The sequence below is a fragment of the Penicillium mononematosum genome (genome assembly GCF_028829835.1).
Source record: "Penicillium mononematosum strain IBT 11891 chromosome Unknown utg000005l:1.0-9366267.0:1.0-9372171.0, whole genome shotgun sequence".
Taxonomy (NCBI): Eukaryota; Fungi; Ascomycota; class Eurotiomycetes; order Eurotiales; family Aspergillaceae; genus Penicillium; species Penicillium mononematosum.
The window spans coordinates 2,077,478-2,089,660 of record NW_026643275.1 but is presented as its reverse complement, the minus strand read 5'-3'; the positions used below and the strand labels follow the sequence as shown (position 1 = coordinate 2,089,660).

Here is a 12,183-nt window from a genome sequence, read left to right as displayed (position 1 = left end):
CACATTCTCTAGCCAAGTTTTGCCATTTCCCCCCCTTAATTCTCTTCGTTTTTGATTCATTTTGGCCCAGGATTTTTGCATTTGAGCGTTTTCTCTTTTATCTCCACAACTTTTCCCCACACTTGTACTTGGGGGAGGAACCCCATTTGATTCTAGCCCTTCTTACAGCCCTTCTCACCCTTCTCACCCCCTCAATTCCCTCAATTCCTCCAATCGAATCCTCGTTCACCTGCATGACATCATATTTCGCTGTTCTCTGATGATCTTTTTTGTACTCCCCTCTCTACCTAGGGTGTTTTTGACGAAGAATAAAAAGCATTGTAGCTAATTCGTTATTGTTGTAAGTCCATTATATAGACACTCGTAGATACTCTACCTAAGCTATACCTAGTTCCCTAGGTACCTACCTACCTAGGTAGGTCTTGGTATTTCTTGGCATTCTCCCCCGGATCCTCCGCAACACGTCATATTCTTATGTAATCCATACTAAAAAGGAAATCACTCACCGCCTTCCCTCCCAGCTCGCAGCAGCTGACCTTCTCTCCGCTTTTTCCCTTCAATTCGACGGCTTCTTGTACAACTCCCCTCTCATTTTCCCTGACTCTCCTCTGCTTCTTTCCTTTTCACTCTTCATCATAAAAATTTCATCATTTTATCTTCCAGCATCTTTTTTCTTACTCGTAACTAAGTGCTCTTTTTGTCCTTTCCCACAGTACTGCTGCCTTATCAAGGTGTATCCACTTGACTTTCACATCATCTACAATGACAACCCCATCTACTACTTCTCATTCGGGTCCAGACAACCTGGTAACTGTCAAAGTACTCTATGATGACAGTAACCGTCGCTTCAAGATGCCTCTCAGGGAGCTGAAGGCCCAGGTGTTTCCCCAGATGGTAAGTCTCCACTCAAGCTCCGGATCTGTAATCCGACTCCATTCCTTATCTTCAGCGATCATTCAGATCAAGTTTTTTTTATCTTGCAAAATATCTTGTTCCAACTTTAAAAATCAAAAGAATACGTATTGTTCTTCGCAGACTGACTTGACGCTTTTGGTTTAGCTTAGGAAACTGCTCGGGGTTCCGGCGGATGTCAACGTCATCCTTGAACGCTATTCCGACAGTGCTGGTTCTTACGTTCGCTTAGACTGTGACAACATTGCAGTCTACAAACAACTCCACCGGGCTGCCAAGGCCAAGTCCAAGCTCCGTATCAAGGTTACTACTCTTCCTTCCCAAGACACATCCGCATCAACGCCAGTACCATCAGAACCCACTGTGCCGATGGAGTCAACCAACCACACTCGTCACAGTTATCTCGAAACAGTCCTGAGCCCTTTGACACCTCCCAATACCCTCCCTCTCATCGAGTCAGTCCAAGTCCCTCCTCCCACCGGTGAGAAAGAGTTGCCTCTAGGTCAACCTCGCTTCCGCACTTTTGAGATGGACCAAGAGAAGCATCAGTTCCCAGTCATTTCCCACACCTCGTCCAATGGGATGTTCTGCATTGACTGCAATAACTGTGGTCGGTCTATTGCAAATGCGCATTATCACTGCAGCATTTGTGAGAATGGGGACTATGACCTGTGCCTACAGTGTGTCGGTGCTGGCGCATCATGCCGCGGCGAAGGTCACTGGTTGATCAAGAGGACCGTCAAGGATGGTGTCGTCACAAACAGTACTACCGAGACCATTGCACCTCGAGAACAATCAGCCGTGGAGTTCAGCCCAATGCTGCCTACACAGATTCAGCGCGAGGTGATCACCAAGCCGGTGGTCCACATCCCTGAGCCGGTCACCGGGTCAGTTCCTGAGTCGGTTCAAGAATCGACACCCGATTCGGTCCAAGAGTCGACTCCGGAGCCAGTGGCCCCACCGGCTTGTTTGGATGCAGCCATTCAAGGCGAAGACAAGCCAATGTGCAATGGGTGCTGTCGTGGTAAGTTTTCTCTTTCTCTCCCTTTCCATTTCCCCTGCTTTTTCTCACAATACACAGAAGCCGACGAAAGCAATCTCGTCCGCTGCAATGACTGCGAGGACTATGATCTTTGCCTTCGCTGTCTCCTCCGAAATAAGCATGGACACCACCCTGGCCACACATTCCACCTTGGATCTGACCGGAACTTCTGCTTGAAGAATCTGATCACCTCTCGTTGCCTTCCAGGTCGGCAATTCCGACACGCTGCTGTCTGTGACGGCTGTGACAAGGTATTTACTCATTCAACTCACTTGGGAGGCACTTGGCTAATTTTTACTAGCGCATCGTTGGTGTTCGTCACAAGTGCTTGGCCTGCCCCGATTGGGACTTCTGCCCTGAGTGCATCTTGACTGCTTCCCAGAGCCACCCTGGTCATCGATTCGTGCAGGTTTACGATACCATCGGTGAACCTGCTCGTGAGCATGAGATCCATTATGGCATCTTCTGCGATGGTCCACTATGCAAGAACAAGCCTGCCCAGAGTTACATCAACGGAGTTCGCTACAAGTGCGCTGTCTGTGATGACACCGACTTCTGTGCGAGCTGCGAGGCCCTTCCGACCGACCACCACAACCGCACTCATCCGCTGGTCAAGTTCAACACCCCGGTCCGCAATGTGACTGTGAGCACCATGAGCGACGACGGCTCGAGTGGAGCAGTTGCGCTAGGGGACCAGATTCGTGCGCCCGCTCGTCCCATTGACCAAGCCGAGATTGAGGAGCAGGAGCCCGTTGAAGTAGATGCTAGCAAGCCTGTGGAAAAGGTCGAGCCTCAGCCATTGACGAGCAAGACCGTTTCTGAGGTCGATAGCTCCGTCATGCCGGACTACAAGGCATTCTTTATCCGCGACACTATCACCGATGGTACAAAGATGGCCCCAAACACCATGTTCCGCCAGACCTGGACTCTCTACAACCCTGGACCTGCAGCATGGCCCGTTGGCTGTGACGTGCGCTTCGTGGGTGGAGACAAGATGTTCAACGTTGATGTCTGCCACCCATCTAGCGTCGAGTCAATTCGCTCGGCCATGGAAAGCAACAAATTGTTTGCCCCTGTAGAGCCAGGCGAGAGTGCTGACTTTACTGTCAACCTTCGCACCCCTCAGCACGAAGGTCCTGCTATCTCCTATTGGCGTCTTAAACTCCCTAACGGTGTGGCCATTGGTCATCGTCTGTGGTGTGATGTCGAGGTGAAGACCGCTTCTCTGGAAGAAGGTGACACCAGTGAGACACACCCTGCTGTGTCTGAAATTGCCGGTAGTGGCATGATCTTCCCCAAGCTAGAGAAGGAATCTCCGGAGTCGAGCACTCACCAAGCCGAGACTCCTGCGCCGCAGGCACCGACCTTGTCGAATTCTTCAGAAGGGGATGTTCTAGAGGACGTTGAAAGTCTGACTCTAGACGATGCCTCCACTGACGCTGACACTGGCTTCCTAACTGACGAGGAATATGACGTTCTCGACGCTAGTGACCAGGAATATCTTGAAGCCAAGCAGTCCGCAAACTGAAAAATGTTTGGGGGAATCACCACGACACGATATGGGATTGGGAATTTGCACAAGTGCACTCTTTTTATTTATTTTTTTCCGTTTCTTTTCGGACTTCGCCGCAGAGGTCTAGTCACTCCAAGCATGACTAGACTTAATGATAGTGATTCTTTTTTTTTGGCCTACGAAAACAGACAAAGAAAAAAAAGAGTTTGCATCTTTTCTGCCTTAGGATAGTTTAATGCACTTTGCTGTTTGCGGTTGTTTATTATAATGATTTGGACAGCCTTCTTCTTCTCCTTCTTCTTCTTCTTCTTCGGTATTGTAGTCATCCTGTTCTTATGCTTTACGCTAATCCTATTTAGGTAAGCCGAGGTCGTATATGCATAAATCCAACCATGGGAGTCTTATGAGGCTATTGATCGCGAGTCATTACCTACACACGTATGTAAGTACCTATACAACCTGAAATATGTTAACTTCCAAATGGTCCAAGATCAGAAATAGCAACAAAAGTTGCTGATCTCGCAGATATTCCCGAGGATACTTCCCGAGGTCCAATTTAATGAGGGGCAGGAATGGATATGCCCATAAATATGGACTTTCCACTTTTTCGCATACTTTGCCTAAATTCATTCGCACTTGATACCGAATAGAATGGGATTCGGCACCATAATCAACCTCGCCCTCGTCGCTCTGGTCGCCTTCTTGGCTGGCCCAATCAGCCATTTCGTGCATATTACAGGATTCTTCCTCACACCCAATTCGACAGTGCTAGGTGAAGGCCAAGGCCCAATCTACATCGAAGACACCATCCACTGCGAGGATGTGCACCACTACCGCCCGGCGAACCTGCTGTTCACTGCCTGCGAGGACGACAAGAGCACGCGGTTTAGCTGGTTCCCGCCGCTGGCCAGCTTGCTGCCACTCAAGGCCCAGGGCTCTATCCATGTCGTGGATCCCAAGGTGAGTTTGTTCTAGACATCAAGAACAAATATCAAGAACTAACCCCCAATATAGACTATGAAATCAACTCGTCTGTCATTCGAGAACTTCCAAGGCCCCTTCGTGACACATGGAATCGATGTCATTGAGGATCCTGAGCAGTCAGGCGCAGTCTATATCTACGCCGTCAACCACATGCCCAACCCGGCTCACTTCGAAGCCGGCGAGCCCAAAGACATCCCGAAAGCCCAGTCTCAGATCGAGCTCTTCCACCACACCATAAACTCAAATTCCATCCGACATGTGCGCTCAATCAGCCACCCGCTCATCAAAACTCCCAACGACATCTATGCCATCAGCCCGGTCTCCTTCTACGTTACCAATGACCACTTCTACCGCGATGGTCCCATGCGACTCATCGAAGATGTCTGGCGTCCAGCCAAGTGGTCCGACATCATCCACGTGCAGATCGCCGATCTAAGCAAAGACGCTCCCATCGAAGCCTCCGTCCGCCTGACAGGTATATGGAACAACAACGGTCTCGGACATGGCCGTACCGACAAGGAAGTCGTCATTTCCAGCGCCATGGGCGGTGAGATCTTCCTCGCAACTCGACACGAGTCGAATCACTCTATCTCCATCGAGACCTCGATTGCCTTTGCTAGTTCTCTCGCGGATAACCCGTCCTACTATGACGACCCATACCGCACCGACTCGCATGATGCGAGCGGATATCTGGTGGCTGGTGTCTCGCAGGCTATTCACTTGTTGGCTAATGCTAAGGATCCGAATGCTTTGGATGCTGTTCAGGTGTGGTATACGACTCTCAATTCGAGCACTGGGGTCTGGGAGAAGAAGGTGCTGTTTGAGGATGATGGGTCCAGGATTCGGACTGCGAGTGCGGCTGTCTTGGTGCCCATTGAGCCTAAGGATGGTAAGAAACTTGCTTGGCTCTTTGTTACTGGGTTTATGTCGGAGAGTATGGTGGCTGTACAGGTTGAGTTGTAGACTAAAAGTGAATATTCCAGAGAGGATTTGCGTCGAAGTAACATGCTTGCTCTTTGCCCTGACTTTGTCTATAAATTTCCGCTTCCCTTCCAGGTTCAATGTTCCTCCATCTCATGTCATATCAAAAGCTCTATATAGTATTTCCAGTTCCCAATCACTTTTCCCACTACAATTCTGTCTAGCATCCGTTCAATCAGTCAACTCCGCCACGTCGAGTTAATGGCTGCTCCAAGCTTCGGGGAAGGACTCAACGGCAGAAGAGTGAGCATGCGGATGAGGGAGTTAGGAATCCGTGGCTGTATGTTTCGAAAGAGCTGGCGAACTGAGAATCCCAACAGCTTTTATGAATTTGAAAAGATTTTGTAGACAAAAAGTTGAATTAGTTGAACAAAAGCATGTAGATATCTGGAATTCAAGTTCTAGCGCCGCTGCAATGCAACAAATCGGGGAGAAAATAGAGCCAAAAAGGCAAGGTAAATAACAAGATTCATAAAAACAAAGTATTACACCACATTCATCACATCATTTGATTTCCCTGCTTCATCTGTCTGACTTGCCCGGCGGAGTCTGGGAAGAGAATGAACAGTACTTGTCCTTGATCGCGATAACCTCGTAAGTTCCTTCATCAGAGGTCTTGATCGTCTTGATGTTTTCGTAGGAGATGTCATGCTTGATATCAAGGATCTCCGACTTCTTTCCCTTGCGAACATTGGAGCTCCGGATGTATCTGTGGAGGGTTAGCAGACTGTAGTATAGACCACCTGGGTTGAGGTTATTGACTTACGTGAATTCGAACGGTGGTGTACCCCAGAACTCAAAGTGAAGCTCGGCTTCTCCACCCTCGTGAATGTCCACCACCGATTCTTTGCCCTTACTGATCCGCACGCTCGGCATAGGGTGGATGACCTTGGTGATGTCTTTGTGGGCCTTGCATTTCCCACTGGCTCCGTCACTGACGGCGTTGATTGTGAACTGGCCGGGAAGTTCCGCAATACGACGGAAGTTGGCGGTTTGAGAAGTGGCCTTGCGTTTGGCGCCGTCGAAGGTGTAGAACACGTCGAATGGAGCATGGCCTGATAGTGAGAATGAAAGCCGTTCGCCCACACAGTAGTCTACCTTGGACTCGAGCGGGATAATGGTAGGCACATCGGAGATGGCAACCCGCACCGAGGAGGCATCGAGGTCAGTCGTCTTTTGACATCCTCTTGAATCACGAACCTTGTGGATGCTGACTTGGTGTTGCCCCAAATCAAGATGACGACGAGGAATCAGCAGTTTGTGGCGGTTGGAATTAATCTTGGGAATGGTGACAATCTCCGGTTTAGCGTTCGAGTGATGTTTGATGCTGATCTCCAGCGAGAACGGTGGGACACCCTCCAAAGTAATGGGAATGGATTCCTCCCCGTTGATGTCTTCCTTGCAGAAGCCAAAGACATGACCGGGTTGGTCGAATTTAGCGGACGGTAGCGGGTTAACCTTTTGTGTCACAACCAGAGCTTTGCTCTTAGGATCGTGGTCGTAGAGGCTATCACCAACTTGAATGAACTTGTAGCTATATTCTCCAGGCTCAGAGGTATCCATCTCCATCGAAGTAACATGAAGGGCGGACTTCAAAGCCCGTGGTTTGGCCGAAGAGAATCCACCACGGTCCGCCTTGCGTCGCTTCTCGTATTGAACATTGTATGGAGGATTTCCCGACAGTCGAACCTCGAGGCTATCGTCATCGCCTTGACAGACTTCAGACTTTGCAAACTCCTTAGCGGCTCCAAGGGGAGAACCGTCCAGGGCAGTGATTTGGGGCCGTGGAATCCAGGAGACCTCAAACTCATTTGCAGACTGGTCCACGGTTCCAGGACAACCGATGTCAAATACTCCACTGATCTCATAAAGTCCCTGCTTGTCGACGGTCAAGACACTGTTTTCGTCGAAGATATTTTTCTGAACGGGCGCCGAGTCCACGTCAACATTCTTGTACGTGACAGTCCAAGGGCGTTGGCCGCTCAGCCTCAACGGGATCTCAATCTTGGAGCCCTGCAAAGCCAAGACACTCCTCTTCTTGTCAATCTGACCGAAAGAGACGTGCGGGGGCTGTGACCGGGCTTCAATATTAAGGCTGTCCTTGAGAGTTCGTTTGCAACCGGACTTATCCTTGACGCTAGTCAGAGACACGGTGTATTCACCACCACTGATCAGTTTGTCGGTAGTGATAGTTGCCACATCGGTATCAGATTCCAGTGTCTTCCTCAATCTCTTCCCACTGTGAACGATCTCATATTGTAAGACCCAAGGGGCCTCTCCAAGGAAAGACACCTCCACAGAAACCGCTTCACCGAAACAGGCCTTTCTCAATTCTCTTGATAGGAAATGAGCCGAAGCCGGTGGTTTCACATCTTGTTCAAGCACCGGTATCTTGAGAGACCGTGGCGAGTACACGGCATCCTCGATGTCTATGAAGCGATATGTGTACGAGCCGGCCTCCGATGGGGTGAAATCAAGCTGCGTGCGCATTCCATTGATGGCTTGTACTTTAGAAACAACGCCCTTGGAACTCTCAATGCTGTATCGGAGGGAGAATGGAGGCGATCCCGTGAGATCCAAATCCACGAGTAACCCAATAGCATTGTTGGCACAGCGGTCAAATATCTTTTCAGCCTTGACTGTCAAGTCTGGCTCAGGCGGGTTATGCAAATAGCAAGACGAAGGTTCGAGGATCTCTCCAGGACAAAACTTGGTAGAGATTGATGTCAATGCATACAAACCAGGCTCTTTGATGTCCAGAGTCTGATTCATATGCTTGAGGTCAACGGTCTGTTCCCGTGCTGCTTCTTGCGTGTTGCCTGTGAACGAATAACCGACCGAAAAGGGTCCATCGCTAGCATATGCGTTGCCATCAGGATGGAAGCTCAAGGGGAACCTCGTGCTGTCTCCCTTGGCCACTTGCAGCGGATTCTGAGCATTGCAGTTTTGCAGTGACAACTGCGGGCGCTCATGAACAGAGAACTGGTACCACTGGGATTGCGACTTTGTAGACGGCCGGTCCCCCTCCTCGAATATGGTAGAATAGTTGGCCACGTTCCCAATAGCATCGTGGACCTCTTCGATAGTGTAGAACCATTCTCCGCCGTCATTCAATGACTCGTTCAATGGAACCTCAATCCTTTGACTCTGTGCCCACGAAACGTCAGGCTGGTTGATGCTGTACAGAGCAGCAGTAGTTCGTCCATTGAGCAGCGGCGAGCGCAGATGATCGGGCTGGATGTTAAGGACCGAGAATCCACGATCGAGATTGTTGACCTGGCGACTGTATTTGATCTTCAGCGGAGGCGTGCCTTCCACCTCCAGTTTGAAGTCGGACAATTCTCCTTTGCACTTGTCGATGTGTGAGTTTTTGATCAAGGCTCGCGGGCAAGAGACCACCAGCGCATCAAATGTGCGCGTATGAACATCAAGTTGAGACTCGTCCACCACCCGTTGAAGGCGATAGACACCAGTCTTGCGTACAGGGAAGAGCAAGTCGCGATGGGGTTGACCCGGAACATGCTTCTTTTCCGCTTGCTTTTTGAGAGTCTTCAACTGCTTCGTGGGAATGCTAATGGTTTCATTTTCGCCAGTGTTAAGATCCAGACGCAGCACTTCGATCAGGACGGGGTCCGTCTGGTTGACGCGGATGGGCAGGTCGATTGTAGATTGGAGAGAATCAAGGCAAAGCGAGTTTCGGTCTGGATTGAGGACGGCGGAACTATTATAAAGTCAGTATGATCCTAGGTATACTTGAACGGGATAAACGTACCCCTCTGGCAGAATGTGCACAATTTGCCTTCCCAGGATCAATGACGCATTGTGAATGATATCGCCGGGCTTGACCCTGCGCTCAGAAATGGATAATTCGCGATCGTAGGCCACCTTTACTAGTCCAGTAATCCATGTAGCCCAAGGGATCTGCAGCTATTAGCGAGGGCCGATCAGCAGTCTAAAAAAGAACTAGAAAAACTCACCGGGATGCGGAACATGAGAAATACATTTCCTACGGCGTGAAGCAGGAATAAAGTGAGCGTGGTCGGGAATGCCCACTCCAGCCAAGGTATGCGCAGAGCCTGCAGGCCGACCAAAAAGATTCCATCTATCGTAGCCCATTTCAACAACAGCCAGGTTGAATCTAGGTCATCAGATGCGGTCAATGACTCATAAATTCGCCACGCATTCAAGGCAAAATATACTGCGACGACATAGAGTCGTTGGGAGGGAGCATCGATCACATTGGTGGGGATCAGTGGGACATCGGTGTTCGCGTTCGAGGGTGGTAGTCTCGACGCCTTCGAGGCCGATTTGGAGGCTGATCTGAGTGGCGTTCGCACAGGCCGGGTCTCTCGTGGCTGTGATCGCGAAGGGGTTTCAAAGAGCTTTTTCCTTCCAGTTCCAGGAATTGTTTTAGGCGTCTGCGGAAAGGCAGAAGGGAGGAGGGGAGTGCCGTTCATGGCATGCTGTGGTTGCCGGAGCTGGCGAGAGATGAAGTGTAGTTAGAGGGCAATGATGGCCCTTCTAAAGCTGTAATATGGTTTTAAATGAAGATAAATGAAGCTGTATGGAGCTGTATGAAGCTGGCAATTTGGGCCTATAGCAGATAAGAAAAAGAAGAGAAACAAAAAAGTTGGAGACGCGGGAAGCGCGTCGGGAGAAGCTCGGTCCAACGACATATGACCTAACCGCTTCTCTCTTGTCTTCTGTACTGTCGATATCTTTTTTATATCTCTTTTATTTCTTTGTTCTCGATTGTCTATCTATTTCTATAAAGATCCCGTACTTTTCTCAATATCTGAGAGCTCTATCTCTGTTTCCCAGTGAAAAAGAGCAAACCTATCATCCCAGGACTCCTTTTTATCATAGCTTCTTATTTCAATCTCATCTTGAAGCTTTACACTTCCACAGCTCCCTCTACTTTTTTGGAAAAAAATCAACATGGGTCCTCGAATCAAAAGGCGCCGTCTGACAGATCCAGAAGATCTCAGTGACGATATCTGCCAGCCTGCGTCCCGTCTAGAAAAAGACAGCTGGAATGGATTTTGCGAAATCGAATCAGAACCGGTATGTTTGCCTGGCAATGGCATTTGCGGTTCTTTGCTTACACAAATTAGGCCTTATTCAATGTTATGCTACGTGAATTTGGGGTCAAAGGGGTAAAGATCCAAGAAGTCGTTTCTCTCGATGAAGAACTCATGGCATTCCTCAAGTATGTTGCTTGCAGCCCCTCACTGTGCTCTTATATACGGGTCGAATATCTGACCATGAGCAGTAAACCTGTCTACGGCTTGATCTTTCTCTTCCGCTGGCGTGAAGATAACGATGGAAAGCAGGAAGCGACTTGCCCTGATGGGCTGTGGTTCGCAAACCAGGTCAGTTACATATTCTTCAGCTGAATCATTCCTTATTAATTAGGTATATGTATATATAGACTGCCAACAATGCCTGTGCCAGCGTAGCACTACTAAACATTGTCAACAACATCCCAGATATTGATCTAGGAGAGAATCTGCGGTCCTTCAAGGAATTCACCATGCCTTTCACCCCAGCCCTACGTGGAGATGCAATCAACAACTTTGAATTTGTCAAAAGGATACACAACTCATATGCACGGTATGCCATTCGCAAATGAGTTCGTTCTTTACTGTCGAAAGTACTGACTCACTATTAGAAAAATGGACATTCTCAATTCAGATCTACAGCTCAAGACTGAAGCTACCACTAAGAAAAAGGGTTCCAAGGGTCAGGCTATTGAGGAATCCGATGCCACCTTCCATTTCATTGCATTTATGCCTGTGATGGGCCAGCTATGGAAGTTTGATGGCCTGGAGCGACAGCCACGAGCACTTGGTATGCACCCCAATAGACATGCTGGGATGACCCTGCTAACTTCAGTAGGGGAATGTTCTGAAGACGACTGGTTGGAGCTGGTCAAGCCCAATCTTCTGGACCGAATGGCTGCATACGAAGAAGAGGAAATTGAATTCTCAATTTTAGGACTCGTGCGGGACCCTCTGCCGGATCTCATCAACGACTTGGCTGTCAACGTGAGACGCTTGGAAATTCTCAACCAGCGTGCCACATCCCTGTACCCATCATCAGATACACTTGCTTTGGATGAAACTGTACTTGGTCCTGAACCTTCCCTATCTCTGACACGTGAAGAGATCGACGCGGCCATGATCCCCACGGAAACCCTCGATGATTACCAGACATGTTCCGATGAGAAGTTGCAGGAGTATCAGCAGACGATAAGTAGGAGTCAGCGAGAACTTCGTACACGCATACGAGAAGAGCAGCAGTCTCATCGATCGGATGACGAGTATGCAGCCGGACGGCGATTTGACTATGGACCAGCGGTACGGACATGGCTTCGACGCTTGGCACAGAAGCAGCAACTGCAGGAGCTGTCCGCCCTCGTGGCCTACTGATTGGATGACCTTTCGTTAATCATATCATCTTTGGAAGGTTATATGAATATCATGAATATCTCAACATCTCAACATCTCATGTCCCCTTTTCTTCCCTTTTCTTTTTTTCTATCTTATGATCCTGGTGATCCTGGTGACGTAGTGACCGTGACCTTTTTTATCCCGTATATTCAGTTTATCTGCGCGTCGAATAGTTTCCATGTAGGCAGCCACCATTCTAAAAATACATAAGAAAGATAACACTATTAATAAGGATAGAAGAAAAAGAAGAAGAAGAAGAAACATAACGCCCTGTAAAAAGAGAAACCTCCTGACCCCAC

At 49.0% G+C, this 12,183-nt stretch overlaps 4 protein-coding genes across 4 annotated transcripts; 3 read left to right on the top strand and 1 right to left on the bottom strand.

Annotated features, from left to right (window-relative positions):
* Window positions 1–762: 762 nt before the first annotated feature.
* On the top strand, window positions 763–3,482 carry N7519_008851 (ZZ type zinc finger domain protein; the record flags this gene model as incomplete). The annotated part of the gene is made up of 4 exons (XM_057295624.1): window positions 763–894; window positions 1,060–1,936; window positions 1,994–2,205; window positions 2,256–3,482. 4 exons carry the CDS (start codon window positions 763–765, stop codon window positions 3,480–3,482), a joined length of 2,448 nt encoding a protein of 815 aa, XP_057143506.1.
* Window positions 3,483–4,118: 636 nt separating this feature from the next.
* N7519_008850 (serum paraoxonase/arylesterase family protein) lies at window positions 4,119–5,414 on the top strand (the record flags this gene model as incomplete). The annotated part of the gene is made up of 2 exons (XM_057295623.1): window positions 4,119–4,427; window positions 4,482–5,414. The coding sequence occupies 2 exons, from the start codon at window positions 4,119–4,121 to the stop codon at window positions 5,412–5,414; spliced, it is 1,242 nt and encodes a 413-aa protein (XP_057143505.1).
* Window positions 5,415–5,954: 540 nt separating this feature from the next.
* On the bottom strand, window positions 5,955–9,889 carry N7519_008849 (uncharacterized protein; the record flags this gene model as incomplete). Its single annotated transcript, XM_057295622.1, has 4 exons — window positions 5,955–6,141; window positions 6,199–9,153; window positions 9,205–9,359; window positions 9,410–9,889. The coding sequence occupies 4 exons, from the start codon at window positions 9,887–9,889 to the stop codon at window positions 5,955–5,957; spliced, it is 3,777 nt and encodes a 1,258-aa protein (XP_057143504.1).
* Window positions 9,890–10,370: 481 nt separating this feature from the next.
* N7519_008848 (ubiquitin C-terminal hydrolase 37) lies at window positions 10,371–11,863 on the top strand (the record flags this gene model as incomplete). Its single annotated transcript, XM_057295621.1, has 6 exons — window positions 10,371–10,496; window positions 10,547–10,641; window positions 10,705–10,804; window positions 10,864–11,045; window positions 11,104–11,282; window positions 11,331–11,863. The coding sequence occupies 6 exons, from the start codon at window positions 10,371–10,373 to the stop codon at window positions 11,861–11,863; spliced, it is 1,215 nt and encodes a 404-aa protein (XP_057143503.1).
* Window positions 11,864–12,183: the final 320 nt, after the last annotated feature.